Below are 23,429 nucleotides of genomic sequence, written 5' to 3'. Positions count from 1 at the left end.
TATGGTGTTGCTAGTCTCAATTGAGAAATGCTTGACCCACCTCAAATTTTTGGTAGTTTGAGAAGTACTGGCCTTATTTCTAATTTAAATGTTAACTTTTCTTTGTTGGGTGGTTTTTGATTAGCGATACAATCTCTTACTAGTTTGTTGAGGATTTCTGTGTAACTGTTCATGGTATCCTCTTACGATCCTTCTATGTCTTCCTTTTCATTTGTGATTTTAGTAATTTGTGCACTTTTTTTTGTCAGTCTAGCTAACACTTTATGAATTTTACCAGTCTTTTCAAGGACTCTACTTTGGTTTCATTGATACACTATTGTTTTTCATTCCCTGTTTCATTTTTGTGTAGAATTTGTACTTCATTTTTCCTGCTCACTTTGGGTTTAGTTTTTATTTTTCTAATTCCTGTAGGTGTGAGGTTACATTATTGATTTGAGCTTTTTCTTGTCTTCCAATGTGATCATTCACAACCTATCTATCCTTCCCAGCAAAGTCTTCCCTGCAACCCATAAGTTTTGGTAATATACTTATGTTTTCATTTATCCCAAGATATTTCCTAATTTCCTTTGTGATTTTTTTTTTTTACCATTGTTTGTGTACTGAGTTATTTCTTGATACTTCATTTATTTTCCAGTCTTCCATCTGTTATTTCTAGCTTTGATCCATTGTGGTTGAAGAAGATAACTTTGTATGATTTCAACATTTCAAAGTTTATTTAGGCTTGTTTCATGAACTGTGGTGTATTGAAATATGTCCCCCACAAAGAAAAATATTCAAGTCATAACACCCAGCCCTGTGGAGGTGGATGCATTTTTGAAGAGATCCTACCTACAAGGATCCAATTAGGAGAGCCACATTGAATCAGGTATGTCTTAGTCCATATGACTGGTGAATAATCTAGATAGATAACAACTAAGTGGTAGATTGCCATGTGACAGGGCAGAGATATAAGCCGTGGAACACAAAACATTATTAGCAAGCCACCACCAGAATGCTACAGACTTTGGAGAAGGCATAGCCTGCTCATACCTTGGTGTTGAACTTTTATAGGCTCAAAAAGTGTGAGACACTCAGTTCCCATATTTTAAGCTAAGCAGTGTGGTATTTGTTGTAGCAGCTGTAGCAAACTGTGGTACTGGGAATTGGGATGTTGCTATTACAGATACCCAAAAATGTGGAAGTGGCTTTGGATTTTCAAAATACCTAGAGACTGGAGGAATTCTAAGGCACTGGAAAGAAAAAGCAGAGAATACATTGAAGAGACTGTTGATAGAGATATGGGTATAAAAGGTGTTTCTTAGAGCTCAGAAAAATGTGAAGAGGGCTGTAGAAATAATTTCTTACAGTATATTCTGTTGAAGGACTTAGAATGAAATGAATGGGTTATTGGAAACTGGACGAAAGCCAACTCTAGTTATAAAGTAGTAGGAACTTGACTGAATTTTCTGTTAGTATTCAATTGAATTTTGAACTTCTAAGTAATGAAGTTGAAATATTTAACATAGAAGATTTCCAAGCAAAATATGGAGGACAAAGCCTGCTTTCTCATTTTTTATAGTAAAATATGAGAGGAAAGATAATTTGAGGACCAAACTTAGTTCTTTGCCTATCCAAATGATGTGTTTTGAGAACCCTCCCTTAACTCCTGGGAGCAGAGCACCCATAGAATAAGGATATACACAAGGGATGAGGTGAGCATCCTTTTGCTAAAGAGATAGAGTGTCTGACCATATGATTCATGGGATCCAGTCAGGGATTGCAGATGGTAATTTTAATTGGAGATAATTATCCAGGAAGGATCTGTGGAATATCCTTTTGTCTGAAGGCTTGGACCCCCATGAATTGCATGGAAGTCTGACATAGTTTTTGAGAATCTTCTATAAGCAGAAGGACTTCAAGCCTGGACTGAAAAGTAAAGATACGGGGTGAAATGAAGGAAAAAACCTCCAAGGGAAGAATCATGGAAACAGATGTCTGAGAAGTAGAGAGTTTCTCATGCCCAGAGACAGTGCTTTCCAGTCCAGACTTGGGGTTGGGTGGAGTTTGTTCCCCAGCCATTGCAAGGCACAGGCTTTCCACCCTGGCGTTTGGAGGGGTGGGCCTTATGCCCAGAGTGTTCCTACCTGAAAATCTTTGCTTCGTATATTTAAGACCTGTGTCGTATGGGTCAACCTTTAAGACATAATGCTGAGTGAAATAACAGACACAAAAAGACAGATATTGTATGTTACCACTTATGTGAACTCTGTGGAAAATGTTAAAATAAATATATTCTAGAATGTAGGGAACATAGAGATAGCAACCAGTGAAGGGGGAACAATAAGTACAGATAAGCTCTTGAGGGTAATCTCAATGTTACGGGAATGCTCAGGAATGATTATGGCTTGCAACCTTTCTTGGGTATAGTAGGGACATGTTGGAAGCAAAAGTTATTTTAGGTTTTTGTCTTGTTTTTGTTCAATTTTTTGATAAAATAAAAAAAAACTATTGGATTGAACAATTAGCTTTAATGTTATTTTAAGTTATTAGGTTTTTTTGATACCTTTCTTTGATTATGGGTTGTTTCTTGGGATATGGTAGGAACATGTTAGAAGCAATGCAGTATAGATTTGTATTTCCTTATTCCTTTTTAGATAGGGTTTATTGATTTCTTGGGGTATGGTAGGAGCATGTTGGAAGCAAAGTAGTTATTTTAGGTTATTTGTTTTTCTTAATCCTTTGCCTTGTTTTGAAATGTGTTTTTTTTAATAAATTTAAAAAATAAGTTCTATATGGTGCATAAATGTTTACACTTCCTGTATCTTGCTTAGTTGACCTTTCTGTCAATATGTAGTCCATTGTCCCTTGAAATGTTTAAAGTCTATTTTGTGAGATATTAGTAGAGTCAACCTAGCTCCCTGTGGTTACTGTTTGCGTGGAGTATTTTTCCATCCCTGGTAAATAGCATGTAGGTTTATACTTTCTAAATCCATTCTGCAAAACTCGACCTTTTGACCAGATAGTTTAACTCATTTACGATTAAAGAAATATTGTAGGATTTTTGCTATTCTGCTAGTTTTTTCTTTATATTTCATTGATCTTTTTACTGAAACACTTCTAAGACTTTCTGCTTTCCTTCAGTGTATATTTATTGGTTGTTTTTTGTGGTTACATGGGCTTAAAATTAATACGCTAAAAATATAACAAAACTAGTTTGAAATGATACCAATTTAAAATAACATGCACAATCTATGTTCCTAAACCCCTCCCCCCTCCTCAAGTTTTATGTTCTTCCCACAGGTAACATTTTTTACATTTAAAATCCTGTATGAAGTAGAAATGGAGTTACAAACCAAAACCACAGCAGTACTAGCATTTATATTTATTTATCCATGTATTTTATCTTTATTGGAAGACTTTATTACTTCATATGTTCAGTCTACTCTCCAGTGTCTTGCACCAGTTGAAGATACAAGGCCCTTAACATTTATTGTGTGGCTGGTCTAGTGGTGAAGAGCCCCCTTAGCTTCTGTTTTGATCTGGAATACAGATTTCTTGGTTGGCAATATTTTCAGCACTTTAAATATGTCATCCCTTCTTGCTTTCATGGTTTCTGAAAAGAAAATGACACAAACTATTGAGATTGCCTGGTTTGTATGTGGTGCATTGCCACTCCCTTGCTGCTTTCAGCATTCTCTTTGTGTTTAATATTTACCAGTATAATTGTAATGTGTCAAATGTGGGTCTCATTAAGTTTGCCTTGTTTGGAGTTGAGCTTTTTTAGATGGTGTTCCAGTTTGCTCATGCTGCCATTTTGCGAAACCTCAGAAAGGGAGTGGGTTTTATAAAGGGGGTTTATTTGGTTACAAAGTTAGTCTTAAGGCCATAAAGTATTGAAGGTAGGGCATCAAACAGGATACCTTCATTGAAGGATGGCCATTGGTGTCCAGAAGATACATGGCCGGTGTCCACTTGCTCCCAGGTTGCATGTCAAAATGGTGTTCTCCAAAATGTTGCTCCTGGGGCATTTTGTCCTCTCATAGCTCCAGTTCCTCTTCAAAATGTCACTGTCAGTTGCTCTGAGGTGCCTCTCCGTGAGCCCTTTTTTATAGAACTCCAGTGCACTAATCAGACTGACCCTGAATGGTTGGGGCCATGTTTTCATGGAAACATTCTCAAGAGGTCACACCCTGATCAAAGGTGCCACTCACACTTGAGTGGGTCACATCTCCATGGAAATAGTCAATGAGAAGTTTGCAACCTAATCAACACTAATACAAGTTCCCCCACAAGATTACCTTAGAGAAAATGGCTTTTTCTGGGGGACATAATATATATAAGCCAAAGCAGATGGTATGTTTAATATCTTTGAATACTTTTTCTTTCTCTTTCTCTTCTTCTTTAGGGTCTCCCATAATGTATATATTGATAGATTTTATGGTGTCCCACAAATCTCAACTTATGTTCACTTTTCTTAATTTTTATTCCTTTGTGTTGCTCATATTTGATCACTTAAATTGTCCTCTTCTCCAGTTATTTGATTCTTTTGCCAGTTCCAGTCTGCTATTGCACTCCACTAAGGAATTTTTATTTCATTGAAATTCTCATTTTATTCGCTTTTTTGTTTTGTATTTCTTTCTTTTATGACTCATGATTTTTTTGCTGCAAACTGGACATTTTAATATACAAACTCTGGAATTTAGTCACTGAATTGTGTGTTGAATGCCAGTAGCTAACAAAAAAAAAAAAGAAAAGAAAATCTTTGCAAGTACTCTTTCAGAGCTTAGCCAAACTAAGAATGAGCTTATAGAGCAGCCTGAGGTAAAGCATGAGGTTCTCCCTGGTGTTTTCAGAACATATGTATATTCCTAGGCATACAAACATGGCTATGTGAACTACCCTATTTGTAAAAAAACTTCAAATGTTCCTGGAAGTTGTAGATTCCCAGTTGCTTTGAGAAATACCACATAATGAGCTGGCCTAACAGAAATGTATTGGCTCTCACTGTTGAGGCCAGTGGAAGTGCATATTTAAGGTATCAGCAAGGCAGTGCCTTCTCCCCAAGGACTGGCATTCTGGGGATTCTGGGGCTGGCTGCCAAAAATCCTTGGGTTTCTTCACTTTCTCATAAGATGGCAATGAACGTGGTAATGTCCTCTCCTTTCTCTCCTGGGAGCTGGTGACTTCGGGCTTCTGATGTGACTTTATTTTGTAAAACCTCTGGTAATAAGATATGTTCCAGGCTCATTCAGGTGGAGCACATCTTAACTACAAGTGAAAACTTCAAAACATGCTGATGACTATGGGTTCATGCTGTAAAGAATGAATTAAGACTAAGAGAATGATTTTTCTGTGGTACATAATTAGCCCTATCACAGCCCTGTTTCCCCATAAAATTCTCAGTATTTCTTCCTGGTCCTGTATGTGTCAAAACCTGTATCTTTATCCCAGCAGTTGGTTGGTTTTCTCATGGTGTTTTAGCCACCCTGAATGCCACTCATGCTGTCTTATTCTTAGACCCACCAGACAGACCAGCATCCTGTCCTGCCCCCCCCCTTTAGGCTTCTGCCAGGCCTGTTGCAGATATACATGCAGCCTAGTAACCACATGAAAGTTACTCTGCTCCCTTCAGAACTGGGTCCAGAGACATGCTCCTGAGATCATGGGTTGGCTCCCCATCAAATTGGAGAGAGGATATTTGCAAGATGCAACAATGGAGCCACAAGGCTTTTCTATAGTTTTTAAGGTGTCTTTCTCTTGATTCAGCCCTTATCCAGTTATTAAAACCCTTTTTCCATTTTCTGGAGCTCTGAGAAAGACAGTTCTACCAGTTTTTGTTTAAAAGTTTTCTGGAGAGACTGAACCCTTTATTTTCTCTAAACTCTTGATGACATCACTCTGGGCTCATTAATTTATATTACAGTAAGAAGAAGGTAAAAGACCAAAAATAATATGGAAAAGGCCAACTTCAGTTGACTGAACTGTCTGGAAGATAATCTGCACTTTTCCTTTCCTCTGACCTTAGAAAATACATATTGCATTGTGTTAAAAAATGAAATTATGTTGCCAAATGTGGACACTCAATTTTTCTAATCCATTGAAAGAGACCGCCAAACCATATGATAAATATGCATTTTTTTTTTAAATGAAGCTACTGGAAAAACAGTGTATGCATGGAAATCATTTAAACCATTTGAATTCAGAATACCAAGAAATAGCCTTTGCTTTCACTATTTTCCTCTGTTGACATTTCTTTTATAAAAACTAAAACGTGATTCTAAAACCTTTCTGAACCTAACACTCAAGAATAATACATAAAGGCACATCACTGGAAAACTTCAGCTTGTCACACTCTCCCCCGTTTTCTCCGTATCTCCACATGGTTCAGATTCACCTTCAGAAAACATAATGTGTAATTAAAGAAACTTTACAAAACCCATGAGGTTATTCTCATGCACTATATAGATATCCTTTTTAGTTTCTGGTGTATTAGAATGGCCAGGAGACCACCTTAATCTTTTGAACTGTAATCCAGTTGATTTGATTATTGAAGGCAATTATACAACTATACAGCTTCTATTATGTGACTGTGTAAACCTTGTAACTGACACTCCTTTTATCCACAGTGTAAGGGCAGATGAGTGAAGAATAATGACAAAAATTTGTGGGAGTGTAAGGAGTATGGAATATATTGGATGTTTTTTTTATTTTTTTTATTTTGGAGTAATTAGAATGTTCTTAAAGTGTGGCAATGAATACACAAGTATATGAGTATATCAACAAAATTGCATTCAGAAATCCATGGCTGAGGATGGAGCATCACACTAATCCATAGGCAGATCATGCAATTTAGCTAATTACTATGGGACCTTTTCATCAGTTTTGTGTTGGTGATGGGCAAACCTTCTTTAGTCTACAGGGCACATATTAATGAAACTCGATGGCATGCACGACTCAACATTTGATATTTTTTGTTGAAACAGTTGTTCATCTGCTGGGTTAAAGTGTTCACAATCCAATGAAAACACCCAGATAAATAATACTAAAGACCAAGAACCAACAGAATGGTGTGAATGTCCAGCATGTAGACTTATTTTTTTTGGAATTAGAGAATTTGTTGGTTTACAGAAAAATCACCCATAAAATACAGGATACCTCTGTATAACACTATTAATCCTTGGCATTACTATGGTACATTTGTTTCAATTGTCAAAAGTAGAATTTCATAATTGCTCTTCTAACTGTTCCATGGTTTAATATAGGGTTCACTTTGTCCTATAGTTCCATGGTTGTTTTTTTTTTTAATTTTAATTCTATTAAAATACATTCAACATGAAACTTCCTCTTTGAAACCAGATTTAATATATATTTCAGTGCTGTTAATTACATTTACTATGCAGCGTTACCATAACCACCATCCATTACCAGAACATTTCCATTGTTCCAAATAGGGACTCCATATATTTTAAGCCTTAACTCTCTATTCTCTATCATCACCCCATATCCTGGTAACTTACATTTTAGATCTTGACTCTATGAATTGCTCATTCTAATTATTTCAGATCAGTGAGATCACACAATATTGATCCTTTTGTGTTTGGCTTATTTCACTCAACAGGAGGACTCTAACATTTATCTATGTTGGCACATGTATCAGAACTCCATTTCTCTTTATGGCTGAATAATATTCCATTGTATGTTTATACCATATTTGGTTTATTTACTCATTGGTTTATGGACACAGGTTGCTTTCATGTTTTGGCGATTGTGAATAATGCTGCCAGGAACATCAATGTGCATATAGGTTTGTACTGGTTTGCTAATTCAGGCTTTATGCAAAGTAGCAGAAATGGATTGGCTTGTGTAAAGGGGATTTATTAAGTTACAAGTTTACAGTTCTAAGTGTCCAAACTAAAGCATCAAGATGAGAGATACCTTTACTGAAGAATGGCTGATGGCATCTGGAACAGCTCTGTCAGCTGGGAAGGCATGAGGCTGGCATCTTCTGGTCCTTTGCCTCCTGCATTGTTTCAAAATGGCTTCCTCCAAAATCTCTCTGGGCTTTTTGTCTTAGCTCCTATGTCTCAGCTCCTATGCATCATTGTTTCTTTCTCCCAGGGCATTTATTTCTCTGTACGCATCTGGGGGTCCTCTCTTAGCTTCTCTGGGGCAGACTCTGGACTTCAGCTTTTAGCTTGGCATCTCCAAATGTCCTTTTCTCGAAATCCCTCAGCATCAGCAAGCATCTCTCCAAAAGTCTGTCTCAGCTGCTCTTGGCGCACTTTGTCCTCTCCTAGCTTCTTCAGAACAAACTCTGGGCTAGCATCTCTAAGTGTCAGCAAGCATCTGCGTCTCTTGGCTTAGCATATCCTGGGGCATTTTTTTTTTCTCTCTGCCCTTTGTGTGAGCTCCCTTTAAAGGACTCCAGCAAACTAATCAAGACCAACCCTGAATGGGTGGGTTGAAATCTCCATGGAAGCATTCAATCAAGGGGTCACATCCTAATCAAAATTTTTAACTCTGATTAACTCTGCCCTCACAAGATTGCGTTAAAGAACATGGTTTTTTGGTAGACATAATTTATCCAAATCAGCACGAAGTCCTTGCTTTCAATTCTTTCAGGTATATAGGTAGAAGTGGGATTTCTGGGTCATATAATTATTGTGTACATAAATTTCTGAGGACCCACAAAATGATCTCAGTGGCTTCACCATATTACCTTCCCACCAGCAATGAACAAGTGTTTGTATTTCTCCTTCTATTTTTCAACCCTTTTCTTTTTTTTTATTTTCAGTGGTAGTTATTCTCATGAGTAGAAAACGACATCTCACTCCATTTTGATTTGCATTTCCCTAATGGTTAATGATGTTGACCCATTTATATTTCTTGAGTTTGCCTCTTGGCCATTTGTATTTCTTCCTTTTTTGTTGTGTTGTAGGATTTCTTTTATATACTTCATAGGAAACCCTTATGGATATGTGGTTTGTAAATATTAGCTCTAGTTGTATAGGTTGTTTCTTTACTTCCATGATGAAAGTAAACATTTGATGCACAGAAATTTCAATTTAGTGGAGTCTCATTTGACTGCAAAGTCAGAGAAACTATTGCTAACACAAGATCTTGAAGATGCCACTGTGTTTTCTTCTATGATCCATTTTGAATTAATTTTTGTTTCTAGTTTATGTATTATGAGGTAGGGGTCTACTTTCATTCTTTTGTATGTGGATATGCAGTTTTTCCAGGACTACCTGTAGAAAGACTATTCTTTCCCTATTGAGTAGACTTGGCTCCCTAGTGAAAATAGAATTGGCAATAGATGGGAGGGTTTATTTCTGAACTCTATTAGATTCTACTGGTCTTGTGCCAGTACTATGCTGTTTTTGATTATTGAGCTTTGCAGTAAAAGATTGCAAAGTGTGAGTGCTACAGCTTCCTTGTTTTGCAAGATTTTTTGGCTATTCAGGACCCCTTCCATACAAATGTGATGGTTGGCTCATCCATTTCTGTCAAGAAGGCTGTTGAAATTTTGAGATTGCATTCAATCTGTAAGTACCTGGGTAGATTGACATTTTGACAATATTCACTCCTCCAATCCATGAACTGAGAAAGTCCTTCTATTATTTACATCTTCTTTGGTTTCTTTTAGCAGTGTTTTCTTTTGTGTGTGTGTGTAACTCCTTTACATCCTTTGTTACCTTTATTCCTAGGTAAATTTTTTTTGATTTCCACTTCAGATTGATAATTACTGCTGTTATAGTAAACGTTACTGATTTGTACCCCACCACAATTCTGAATTTATTACCTCTGGTATAGTTTTGTTGTAGATTTTTTATGACTTTCTATACATACGTTCATATTCTCTGCAAATAGGAAAGCTTTATTTCTTCCTTTCCAATTTGATGTCTTTTATTTACTTTTTTGGCCCAATTGTTTTGGCTAGAACTTCCAGTACCACGTTGAATAACAGTGGTGACAGTGGACATAATTGTCGTCCTGTTTTTAGAAGAAAAACTTTAAATCTTTCACCTTTGAGTATGTTAGTTGTAGGTTTTTCATGTGTGGTCTTTAATATATGCCCATGGTGATGAAATTGTCTTCTATTCCCAGTTTTCTAAGTATTTTTATGGCAAGTGGTGCTGCATTTTTTTTTCAAATTCATTTGCTGTGATGATTGAGATATCCATATGTTTTTTGCCTTTGTTCTATAAATGTATATTACATTAATTTTCTTGTGTTAAAGCACCGTTGAATACCTGGGATAAATTCCACTTGATCACAGTGTAGAAATCTTTTCATATGCTGTTGGATTTGGTTTGTTAATATTCCATTGAGGATTTTTGCATCTGTGTTTATATTGCTCTGTAATTTTCTTCCTCATGGTATCTTTCTAGCTTCAGTATTAGGGTCATGTTGGCCTCAAAGAATGATCTAGGAATAGGAAGTATTCCCTCCTCTTTGATTTCTTGGAAGATTTTCAGCAGGACTGCTGTTAATTCTTCTTGGAATGTGTGGTGAAATTCACCAGTGAAGCCATCTGGTCTTGGGCTTGGCTTTGTTGGGCTCTTTTTTATTTAATGTCCATTTGTTTAGTTGTTGAGCCATGTTTCTTCTTGAACCAGGATACATATTGTGTATTTCTGAGAATTTGTTCATTTCATCAAGGCTACCTAATTTGTTGGCATATGGTTGTCCATAATATCCTCTTATAATCCTTTTTATTTCAGTAGGATAGATAGTATAATGATCCTTGTTTCCTTTCTGATTTTGGTTTTCTCTTTGTATGATTATAGGTAAATGCTCATTTTACTGATCTTTTCAAAGAACCAACTCGGGGTTTTGTTGATTCTATTATTTCCTTCCTTCTGCTCACTTTGGGTTTAGTTTCCTTTTTCTAAGTCCTTCACTTTTGAAGTTAGGTGTCTGATTTCAGATCTTCCTTTTTTTTTAATGTATGCATTGATGGCTATCAATTTCCCTCTCAACACTGCCTTTGCTGCATGCCATAAGTTTTGATGTGTTATGTTTTCATTTTTATTCACCTCAGGATATTTCCTAATTCCACTAGTGAGTTTTTTTCTTTGTAACATTAAGAACATGTTTAATATCCATGTATTTGGGAATTTTCCAGTTCTCCCCCGATACTGCTTTCTAGCGTCATTCCAGTAAGGTCAGAGAAGATACATTTTATGATTTCAGTATTTCTGAGATTTTGAAACTTGTTTTTGTGACCTGAAATAAGGTCTATGCCAGGGAATGATCCATGTGCACTAAAGGAGGATCTGTTTTCTGCTGGGTGATCTGTATGTGTCTATTAGGTCTAGCTGTTTTGTGATATTGTTAGTCTTTGTGTCTGCTGATCTTTTGTGTAGGTGTTCTATTCATTATTGAAAGTGATACATTGAAGTCTTCTATTACTAATGTAGAACCATCTATTCCTTTCATTGTGTCAATATCTGCTTCATATATTTGGGAAACCTGTTAGCTGCATGTATGTTTGTTTTGTCTCTGTTGAATTTATCCCTTTTTCTGTATATAGTGACCTTTGTTTTTCATCACAGTTTTTGACTTAAAATCTACCTTATCTACGACTGTATAGATACCCCAGATTGTTATTTGCATGGTGTATTATTTTCTGTCCTATCACTTTCAACCTATTTGTATCTTTGAATTAGTTTGGTCATGCTTTTTTATCCATACTTCCATTTGCTTTTAAAATAACTTGTGATCATGCAGGACTTTCTTTTGCTGTCTTGCTATTTGGTTTCTGTAAGTGTTATACATTTATGCCCCTGAATTCTTGTGGTAATGAATACTTTCACATTTAATATTTTGCATTTTAAGGTTTTGGATGCCTTCTCATTTCTTTTGGTGAAGAGTTTTCATTTTTGTGGTTTTAATGAGGCTTAAATTTAACATCCTAAAAATATAACACTCATGTTTGATTTGATTCTGGTCCAATTTAAGAAGGGTGGCAGAGGGACCCTGGCTGTCTTGCTTAAGTTGTGTCTCCCAAGCAGTCAGGCTGGGTGTCCCCCTGCAGCAACCTCTTGATGTGCTTGGGGAGCCTGGGGTAGCATTTGGTGCTTGGCAGGTAGGAAAAGATGTTTGTCAGGATAGAAGCAACGAGACTGAAGGAGACTCAGTTCTGCCCCACACAGTCCATGGGGTCCTGGCAAGTTTCTTCTTGAACCTCAGCTCACCCAACTTGGTTAGATCTAACTCTTTCTATGACCCAAATCTCATTTTCTCTGTACTCCTGAGTTTGCCAATCATGTACTTAAGAGATATTACTCAGGAGATGATTGATAAGTTCTTTTGGGAGCCTTCATTCCCTTCAAGAAAACAAGGGTTAGAGTACATTATTTTAAAGAGACAAAGATTTTTTAAAAGCATTTGTGGACGATTTTAAATGGATGACCTCATTTGCTTACCCCAGTACCCCAAGAAATGTAGATAAGGGAAATAAGTAGTTGAATAAGGAAATTAAGGCACAGAGATTGGAAGTACCTTGCCTTAAGGTCTTGGCCCGACCAAGTGTTGTGCAGCCCAGGGGTCTGGCTCCAGGATTTGCTCTTCATTACTCTGGAGCCAAAACCATTAATCGACATATGGTTCTGAACCATGCTGAGTGCGTGGAATGGTGGAAAGGGCCAGACTTGGGAACTGGGCAGCTCTGGTTCCCATTTATGGTCCTGCCATCTTGCATCTGCCTAAATCCCTCTGGCTTCAGTTTCCTGGAGCATGATACAGTGAGGGTATTGCCTGTCAGGCAGGAGTGCTGTTACGGTGTCACCATCAGGCATTCCACAGTATTTATGGAGGCACCAGGTCCCATGCTTGCTTGGCTCACCCACTTGGGAGTGAGATAGACTCTGTTGCTGAAGGAGATTTTGCTGCCCTTTCTGGTCCCATCTGAACTTACAGATGCTCTCAGCATCAGATCCTGCCCTCCCTGGGTGAGTCCTGGGACAGGGGCATGTAGCCCTGGGAGCCTCTCCTCCTGGCAGGCAGTGCTGTGTGATGGTAGCACAGTATTATAGGTGCACTGACCAAGGATGTGTGTGAGTTGGGTTGAGGTAGGAGTGCTGGGGGCAAGTGATACAAGAAGAAAGGATGATGGATGATAGACTAAGAGACAAGGACTGTGTAACTTGGTTGAAACCTCTAGTGATCAGTGATGGTGACTAAATGCACAAATATAAAAATGTTTTTCCATGTGGTGGCAGAACAGATGACCTTGCAGGATGTTGAAAAGGGGATGATATTGGGGAAAAGAATATAACCAATGCAATTGAAGTCTGGGGATAACAGTAAAATTATAGTATGTTCCCATTAAATATGACAGGGGCAGTATACCAAAGCTGAATGTCTGGGAGGGAGGGGTGTGGGGGAGGGGTACAGGATTCTTGGTAGTGGTGCTGGTGACTGACCTTACTGCCATATTTTATTTTTTCACTTTTCCTTCTTGTTTCAATACATTTTTTTGATTAGTGAACATGTGTAAGTGCTAACTGTAGTGATAAATGCACAACCATATGATACTGTGAACAATTAATCACTGTGGATGATTGTATTGTATTCAAATATGTCCCCTGTCATAGGTTCATGTGTCAACTTGGCCAGGTGATAGTATCCAGCTGTGAGATCAAGCAAACACTGGCTTAACAATTGCTGTGAGGACGTTTGTGGCTGGTTAATAAATGAACAGGCTGGTTTATTACGTCATCAATTGACTGCATCTGTGACTGATGACTCAACAAAGGGCGTGTCTTCCACAAATGAGAATGCAATTGGCTCAATTTAATCCAATTAATCAGTTGAAGACTTATAAGCAAGACAGATAGAGGACCTTCATTTCTTCTTTGGCTGCCCAGTGAAGCATTTCCTGAGGAGTTCATCAAAGTTTGCCAGTTCATTTCCTGAAGAGTTCATCGAACATGTTCATCAAAGATCCCAGTTCATTTCCTGAGGAGTTCATCAAAGTTGCCGGTTCATTTCCTGAAGAGTTCATCGAACATGTTCATCAAAGATCCCAGTTCATTTCCTGAGGAGTTCATCAAAGTTGCCGGTTCATTTCCTGAAGAGTTCATCGAACATGTTCATGAAAGATCCCAGTTCATTTCCTGAGGAGTTCATCAAAGTTGCTGGTTCATTTCCTGAAGAGTTCATTGGACATCTTCCTTGGAGTTGACAGTTTGCTGACTGGTCTACAGAATTTGGACTCGTGCATACCATGTGTGTGTGAGTCAGTTTTACAAATTTGATAGACAGAGACCCCTCTCATTGTTTCCCTAGAGAACCCTAACCAATACAGCTTCGTACCAGGAGTGGAGTGGAGGTTATGCATGGGTTCAGCAACATGGACTTCCACTCACCAATACTGACCTGGCCACAGCCACTGCTGAGTGTCCAATCTGCCAGCAGCAGAGACCCATGCTCAGTCCCCGATATGGCACCATTCCCTGAGGTCATCAGCCTGCTACCTGGTGGCAGATTGATTACATTGGATGACTTCCATCATGGAAGGGGCAGCAATTCATTCTTACTGGAATAGACACATACTCTAGATATGGTTTGCCTTCCCTGCATGACACGCTTCTGCCAAAAGTACCATCCGTGGACTTACAGAATGCCTTATCCACCATAATGTCATTCCACACAGCATTGCTTCAGACCAAGGAACCCACTTCACAGCAAATGAAGTGAAGGAATGAGCACACGTTCATGGAATTCTGTGCTCTTACCTTGTTCCCCATCACCCAGAGGCAGCTGGGTTGATAGAATGGTGGATGGCCTGCTGAAGACTCAATTATAGCACCAACTAGGTGGCAATACCTTGCAGGGTTGGGGCAGTGTTCTCCAGGAGGCTGTGTGTGCTCTGAATCAGCATCCACTCTATGGTGCTGTTTCTCCCATAGCCCAGATTCATGGGTCCAGGAATCAAGAGGTGGAAACAGGAGTGGCACCACTCACTATCACTCCTAATGATCCACTAGGTAAATTTTTGTTTCCTGTCCCTGCAAGCTTAAGCTCTGCTGGTTTGCAGGCCTTGGTTCCAAAAGGAGGAGTGCTTCCACCAGGAAAGACAACAATAATCCCATTGAACTGGAAGTTAAGACTGCCACCTGGCCACTTTGGTCATCTTATGGCTCAGAAGCAGCAGGCAAGGAAGGGCATTACTGTACTGGCTGGGGTGATTGATCTTGACTATCAAGGGGAAATAGCACTGTATCTACACAATGGAAGTAAAGAAGAGTTTCCCTGCAATACAGGAGACTCCCTAGGGCATCTCAGTACTACCATGCTGTGTGATTAAAGTCAATGGAAAACTGCAGCAACCCAATCCAGGCAGGACTACCAATGGCCAAGAAACTTCAGAAATGAAGGATTGGGTCACCCCACCAGGCAAAGAATCACAGCCAGCTGAAGTGCTTGCTGAAGGTAAAGGGAACATGGAGTGGGTAGTGGAAGAAGGTAGTGATAAATAATGATCTATGGCCACATGACCAGTTACAGAAATGAGGACTACGATGACATGAATATTTTCTCCTTGTTTTGCTATGATTACATTTCTATTTGTCTGTAAAGCAAATATCTTTGCTTTCTTCTCTGTTATCCCTTTATCATATGGCATAACCTGTACTGTACATTTTGCTGTATTTAAGCTAAAGGAAATCAATTTTAAGAGCTAATATCACCCAAGGACTTGCATCCTATTCTGGTGAGATTTAGTGCATTTCCAGTTGCATGCTGCACAGTGGAGTATTGTTAGGTAAATATGTGTCTGTTATTGTTATCTACTTAAAGTATGGTTTTAGGTGATGTGTATAACTGCCAAGTTGACAAGGGGGAAACTGTGATGGTTAGGTTCATGGGTCAACTTGGCCAGGTGATAGTACCCAGCTGTCTGGTCAAGCAAACACTGCTCTAACAATTGCTGTGAGGACATTTGTGGCTACTTAATAAACCAACTGACTGGTTTATTAAATCACCAATTGATTGCAGCTGTGACTGATGACTCACCAAAGGGCATGTCTTCCACAATGAGAGAATGCAATTGGCTGGATTTAATCCAGTTCATCAGTTGAAGACTTATAAGCAAGACAGAGGACCTCCACCACTTCTTTGGCTGCCTAGTGAAGTGTTTCCTGAGGAGTTCATTGGACATCTTCCTTGGAGTTGACAGTTTGCTGACTGCTCTACAGAATTTGGACTCATGCATACCCATAGTTGTGTGAGTCACTTTTACATATTTCATAGAGACACCTCTCACTGATTGTTTCCCTAGAGAACCCTAATACAATCCCTATAAAATTACAGGGAAGAAATATAAACAGAAGAACACAAGTGTTGGAGAGAACTTGGAGAGAGAGAAGCATATTCAGTGTTGGTAGGGTAGTAGAATGGTATACATGTGGAGGACAGTATGGTAGTCTCGCAAGAAGCTAGGTATATGTGGGGGTTTCAATGTCTGGCGACCTCAGTATGGGATATATATACTTGGAAGATCAGAGAGCAGGGACATGAATGGACATTTATGCACCAGTTTATATGGTGGCAGTATTCACTATTTGCAATGGATGGAGGTGGCCTAAGTACACTGAGTGATCAACAGAGTGGGGAAGTGTGATGGATGCATACAATAGAATACTGAATGGCTACAAGAAGGAATGAAGCTGTAAGACATGCACCTACATGAATGGATCTTGAGTACAGCATTTTTGAGTGAAGCACGCCAGGCCAGAGGACAAACATAATGTTTCACTAATATGGACTAACTATAATGGGTAGACTCTGAGAACTGAATCTTAGGACACAGCCTATCAGGGGGATGCTTATTGTAATGGACCCTAGATTGTAAGCTCTTACAGCAGTCACATCTATTCCTGAGTTGTAATGGTTATCTCTAAATCCTGAGATGCTGAGCCCCTTCTGTCTAACCTGGTCAATCTCTGGAACTTGGGGTATGTGTGTGACACAAGAGATTTGAAGCTAGAACTTGGCAGCTGTGAATGTCGGTATTCCCCATATGGCAATTGTTGAAAGAACTGAAAAACAATTCACTTTAGAGATAGAACAAAGAGGCTCTGGTTAGGAGTAAGGCAAATCAGGCCCAAGGGTAAAGGATGATACTGAGTTTTAAAACTACAACTTTTATGCAAGACCAAGGGAGATGTTTATCTGGTGCAGAATCTATATTTTCTGCCTCACACTAGATAATTTAACTTGTACAATCAGTTTGTTTGAACACCATAGATGCAAAAAGTAGTGAATGGGAAGTAGGATTTGGTGACTTTGTACAGGCTGTAGGAAAATCCTGATACATCCCAGAGTGATATGGGCAGAGAGTATAAGAGTATTTGCAGAGCCCCCCCCAAGGAACTGGGGAGAAATGTGAAAATGTTGGACTTTCTCACTTGGGGTATTGCTGATTTTCTTGCAAATGTTGATGACTGCCAGTTTGGTGGACCAGAACCCTCGAACTGGGGGATTTCCCTTGTGAAGCTAGTTGCTTTAAGGGAGAGGCTAAGTTCATTGTGCCTAGGAGACCCCCACCCAACAGAGAGCCTCTCTGTTGCTCACATGTGGCCCCCTGTCTCACTAAGCCCACTCTGCAGTTGAATTCACCACCCTCTCCCCATGTGGGACATGACACCCAGGGGTGTAAATCCCCCTGGTGACAAAGGAAATGACTCCTGGGCACTGTGGGATTCAGAGGATCTTCTTGACCAAAAAGGGGAAGAGAGAAGAAACAAAATAAGGTTCCAGTGGCTGAGAAATTTGAAACGGAGTCAAGTGGTGACTCTGGAGGGTATTCTTCTGAGCTATATAGAGATCTCTTTTTAGTTTTTGGTGTGGTGAAATGGCTACAGAGAAATACCTGAAGCTGTCAAACTGCAACCCAGTGACCTTGATTATTGAAGATGATTGTATGCCTATGTAGCTTGCACAGTGTGACTACATGACAGTGCAAGTCTTGTGGTTTGCACTTGCTTTATTCAGTGTATCGACAGATGAGTTGAAAAATGGGGACAAAAGTTGGATGAAGAACAGGGTGGGATGGGTTTAGGTGTTCATTTTTTGCTTTTATTTTTATTTTGGAGTAAAAAATGGTTCAAAAATTGATTCTGGTGATGAGTACATGCTGTATGATGGTATGCTGTGGATGACTGCGCAGTGTGAGTATATCTCAATTGAACTGTATTAAAATAGTAAAGGAACAATGGGGGAAGGAGGGGAATGGGATGTTTTGGGTGTTCTTTTTTAAGTTTTGTTTTACATTTTGGAGTAATGAAAATGTTCAAGGTTTGATTGTCATGATGAAAGCACAACTATATGATGATACTTTGAATGATTGCATGTTATGTGATTGTATCTCAAGAAAATTGCATTTAAAAAAACTAAACAAAAAAAATGGGTCAACACTGAGTGGATGGATATGAAAAGTAGATGCCCAAAGTGATGCAGGACACATATTCAAGCAAGAGTGAAAGTGACAGCAGACGAGGAGGTGAAATGGCTCTTCACTTAATCCTACGTGTCAGGTGACTTGTCTGGAAGCAGAGCCTGGCAATGGAACTTGATGCCAGGAGCTTTACCAAGGACAATTCTCCAGACAAACAGGAAAGTGGGAGAGAGGAGCAGGGCAGGGAAAGTACGAAGGTGAAGTCTGGCTCCAGGCTTGAACCATGGAGAGTTCTGCAGCAGAACCACATGTGGGTTGTTGGTTTTTGACTCCAGAGTAATACAGAGCAGGGTCCCAGAGCCAGACACTTGGGCTGAAGCACTTATCAGGGTCAGGACCTTAGGGAAGTTACTTGCCATCTCTGTGCCTTAACTTTTTCATTTATCTACTAATTTCCATTCTTATCTACTTGAGGTATTGGGATTAGATGAGGTCTTCCACATGAAATGCTCCATAAACCACCGTTGATATGGACCATGTCAGAAATGTCCTTCCTATCAAGGGTGGTTCAGGATTGGCAAATTCACAATCGTAGTCCCATGACCCCCTTTCTGGACCAACCAAGATAGGCAGAATGCAAGCCCTAATTGACATATCTGTGCACCAATCAAAATGTTCTTCGTTTGAACCAATCACAAGTCACTCTTTGCTGGTGCCCCATTGTACCAGAGTGATGCCCCTTGCATAAAAGTCAGCCAATCCTAAAGCACCACAATGTCTAAGCCCACCTCCTGTAACCAATAAAAGGCCAAGACCTACCTCATTGGACCCAACTCTCTTGGGTTCCTTTGCATAGGAATTCTTGTATGTAAAGTAACTGGAGCCCTGCCTGTGCCAGAGCCGCACCACTGTCTCAACCGTCACTGTGCTTGAGCCTTAACACCATAGCCCCTGAGAGCGATCTTTGTCCCATCTGTGAGTTCTTTCTCGGTGGGGCCCAGAACCTGGATAATCTGCTCAGGTAGGAAGAGCTTTGTCTTTTCCAGTAAGCCAGTAATAGTGGTGGATGGTTTGATTTTTAAATACTTGTTATTCCCTGTATTTTGCAGCTGTTTTGTAATTCAATTGTGTTATGTTTAGAAAATGTACTTTGTATGATCTTAATCCTCTGAAAATTAGAACTTTTATTGGCCTAGTGTAATATACCTCAGTGGATTGTTCATATATGCTTCTAAAGAATGTATTTTGGGTCTTTTTAGTGTTCTATAAACATCAACTAAAACAGTTGGTTGACAAGGTTGTTGCAATTTTCTTTATTTTTATCTATATGCCTATCAATTGATGACACAGCTTTAAATGCTCCGTTTTTCCCTTTGGTTCTGGCAACCTTTTCTTTCTATATTTTGGAGGTCTGTCACATTTCAAATTGTAATAGCTTCCTTATGAACTGCCTGTTTTATACTAATGAAGTGTCACCCATTACGTCTAGTCATGCTCCTATTTGTGAAGTCTGCTTGGCCTGTTACTAACATAGACATGCCAGTTTCCATGCTTGCTGTTTGTAGAGAATATCTTTGCCATGCTTTTACTTTTACTCCACCTGTGCCTTCGTATTTAAAGTGTATCTTTTAATAATTATCATATAGTTGGGTCTTTTTTGCAAAATGCTTTTTTAATCCAATCTGAAAACTCATGCTTTTAAGTAGAAAAATGTAGTTCATTTGCATTTTAAGTATTCATATAATAGGTCTTTAAGTCTACCATCTAGTACTTTGTTTTGTTTATCCCAACTTTTTTCCTGTTTATTTTTCTATAATACTTTAGTGGTGTTTTAGCATTTCATTTAATTTCTCTATTAGATGTATGTTTATACTTTGTAGTAAATTTACAGTCTTGTTTGGTTTTCCTGGTTACTCTGCTGAGTAGGACCTTGAATTTATATTATCTTTTGTTTAAGTGGAAAAAAATGAGGATAGTATTCTTTCTTCTTTCAGTCCCTTGTTATTGATATAGATATATTTCTATATTTGTTATGCACCCAATAATAATTTATTATTTTTGCTTTAATCAGCCAAAAAATTAATGAGCATAAGGAGTATTAATCAGGCTCTAGATTTCTTTGGAATAATTCATATTTCCGTTTAGTATCATTCTTCTAATGTCTGAAGAACTTCACATGAATTTTATTTAGTAAAGATCTTACTGCTTTGGTTTATATGAAAATGTTTTATTTCAACTATGTTTGTGAATGATTTTTCACTTAATATACAATGTAGGCCTCACAGTATTTAGTTCATTTTTTATTATGGATTTGGTTGAACTGAGTTTTGCTATGTTGTCTTTTCTACACTTTAGAAATGTCTTTCCATTATTGATGGCTTCTATTATTTTTAGAGACGCTAGTGTGATTTCTATCACTGTTGTCCTATAAGGAATATGTGGTTTTGTCTTTGAATGCTTCTAAGATTTTTTTTACCAGCACTTTCCAGCAATTGCACAGTTACGTTTATAACTTTCATTTGTCAGCTTGGCAAGGTTACAGTGTCCAGTTTGGTTAAGAGTTACGGTCGTTGTTACTGTCCGAGTGTTGCATACGTTTAAATCAATTGATTGCATCTATGGTTGATTATAATTTGTACCTGTGTGAGAGAAAATATCCCATTTCTGAGATGAGAGAAAGGCTGGGGAGGGTGGGTGGACCCACCTTAGCCTCAGCTTCCTGGGGCCTGGCATAAGGCAGGTTCCACAGATACCACTTCCCTTCCCAAGGAGACACACACAGTGTCTGGGGGAGGGGAGGCCAAGGGCTTCCTCCCAACGCTGGGGCACTGGCTGTGCGTGAGCAGGGGCACCGGTCTGGGGGCCTGTTTGAGGAGAATCCTCTCTGAGGGGGTGCGGGTGGGGGGCCCTTATGTCATCCTGCATACTCAGCCCCACCCCACCCTGCTGCAGCTGCCCGGGTCTCCGAGCCAGGGCTTGGTCCCTGCAGGGAAGGGGTGCCTGGTGGAGGGGTGGCAGGAGGGGTTGGCCCTGGGCCCAGCCAGCCCTCTCAGCTGCTGTGCCGCCCTCTTGCTTCCCAGAACTGAAGACCCAGCAGAGGTGGCCAGGCACCATCAAAAAAGAGGTGGGTGCTGGGGCGGGTGCAGAGGTTGAGTCCCCAGGGGGAGCGGACAGCCATATCTATACCACATCCACATGGGGAAAGGCGCTTTGTGGGAGGGGTGGCCACAGGTGAAGGGAGGCAGCCACCTCAGATGTGGGACTCACCTGGGTGGGTATTTAGTGTGAGCAGGGCTGGAGGCAGGTGAGTTTTGGGTGGGGGCTGTGGGTATTTTTTATGCTCCCTGCAGGGGCACATGTGGTGTGAGGGCCTCCAGGTGTGGAGTAAACCCGGGTGTCTCTGGCTAGGATTCCTCTACAAGGGGGGGTGGGTCTCAGTAGGGGAGGGGTCTTCAAAATGACAGATTCCTTTGGGGCTGCTAGGCACTGGAGGGGGTGTACAGATGCAGGGGGCTGGATGAGGCTGCAGATGAGGGAATCAGACTTCTGGAAGTGAGAGATTTACTTTGGGAGAGAAAACCCTTCCTCTCCCAGGTGGCAAATTCTCATTCCTTGCAGCCAGGGCAGAAGCCGCTTCTGAGTGTCATTGGCCTGTGTTCCCCTTTAAGCATTTGCCAGTGCTCCCCTGACAGGCAGGGTGCCCCCAACCCCTAGGCCAGACAGGTAAGAATCAGACCAGACTGACCTGCCCCTCTGCCCCTCTGCCCCTCCATCCTCCCTGGGGGAGAATATCTAGTGGCAGGGGCTTGGGGAAATGTTTAGATGCCTGGAGTGTTTGTGTGTATTCACTTGCACACACTTATGGGTGGGTGGGTGGGGATATGGATGTGAGTGTGCATAGTTGGGAGTATCTGTATACCTGTTTGGTGCTCTGTAAGTGTATTTCTATATATTGTGTATGTATCTGTGTGTCCATATATGTGTGCCTGTTTGAAGATCTGTGTGAGTCTGAATGAGGCTGTACCAGTATCTGAGTGCGTGTGCACTTCTGTGTATGTGTTGCTCTCCCATGTCATCCCATACCCTAGGCTGAGACCCTATAGTTGCTGTACCTTATAAGTCCTCCAACAAGAGGTCTCTATGTACCTTGGGGAATGGCCAGCTCTCTGTGCACACGTGTGTTTGTGTACATGCATATGTGTGAGGAGTGTGTGCATGTGTTTGTACATGGATGCACGTGAGTGTGTGCATGCAGGTGCATATATTTGGGTGCTGACATCCAGGGGCAGCTCTAAGCAAGGGACCCCTGTTCCCTGGGGCAGCATGCAGCCACTCTTCATTCCTTGGCACTTCCCAGAGTAGCTGCAAGGCTGGAACCTCTTGGCTGGGGAATCCCATTTTGTTTGAGGAATCAGCTCTCTGAATAAGGAGACATTCATGACACATTGCATCTCTCCGAAAGGCCCAGAAATTCTCAGCCCAAATCCTTGTAAGATACCTCTGCAGGGACCTGAAGGAAGTTCTGTCTAGACTCTAACAAACCCCAGCAACCAACAACATTATGATGACTATTTCATGGCAGGGGAGAGAAATAGACTCCCAGAAGCTCTGAGGTTAAGAACCTGCTGTGTTCCTGTTCTTCTTCCACCCAAACGTAGATGTAATGTGTGCTCCCCAGATGTTTCACCCGGGGGTGCCTTTGTTTTTAAGGACATGATGGGTTCAGTTGGGGAGGGGCCTGCAGGGAGAAGGGAGGGTCAGCCAGGCACCTGATCAAGTCAGCTCTGCCTCCAGCTCCCTTGGGCAAGTCCCTTCTCCTCTCTAGGACTTGCTTTCCCATCTGTAGACAGAAACATTGGTTCAGATGTCCTTTAGTGTCCTATCTGAATGAGTCTGGTTTAAGTTCTGACCAGGCTGTGAGGGACACGTTGTCCCCATAGCCAGGGGCTGGCTCCGCATCCCCTCTCCTGGGAGTGGCCAGACTTGGGGAGTGGACTGTTTATCTCCTGGCTCAGGGCCAAGGCCAGTTCCTGGTTAGGGGGAC

At 40.3% G+C, this 23,429-nt stretch overlaps 1 protein-coding gene and 1 pseudogene across 1 annotated transcript in view; both read left to right on the top strand.

Annotated features, from left to right (window-relative positions):
* The window catches only part of LOC119519325 (inner centromere protein-like), a 30,000-nt gene extending 16,356 nt beyond the window's left edge, over positions 1–13,644 (top strand). The window contains exon 3 of the mRNA XM_037816882.1: positions 13,581–13,644. Coding sequence (XP_037672810.1) covers positions 13,581–13,644 — 64 coding nt within the window. The remainder of the gene's footprint in view (positions 1–13,580) is intronic.
* The window catches only part of LOC119519495, a 30,092-nt pseudogene that overhangs the window by 1,498 nt on the left and 5,165 nt on the right, over positions 1–23,429 (top strand).

The sequence above is a fragment of the Choloepus didactylus genome, chromosome 23 (assembly GCF_015220235.1).
Source record: "Choloepus didactylus isolate mChoDid1 chromosome 23, mChoDid1.pri, whole genome shotgun sequence".
Taxonomy (NCBI): Eukaryota; Metazoa; Chordata; class Mammalia; order Pilosa; family Megalonychidae; genus Choloepus; species Choloepus didactylus.
Note: the sequence above shows the minus strand (reverse complement) of the source record. Positions and strands in the feature narration are given on the sequence as shown.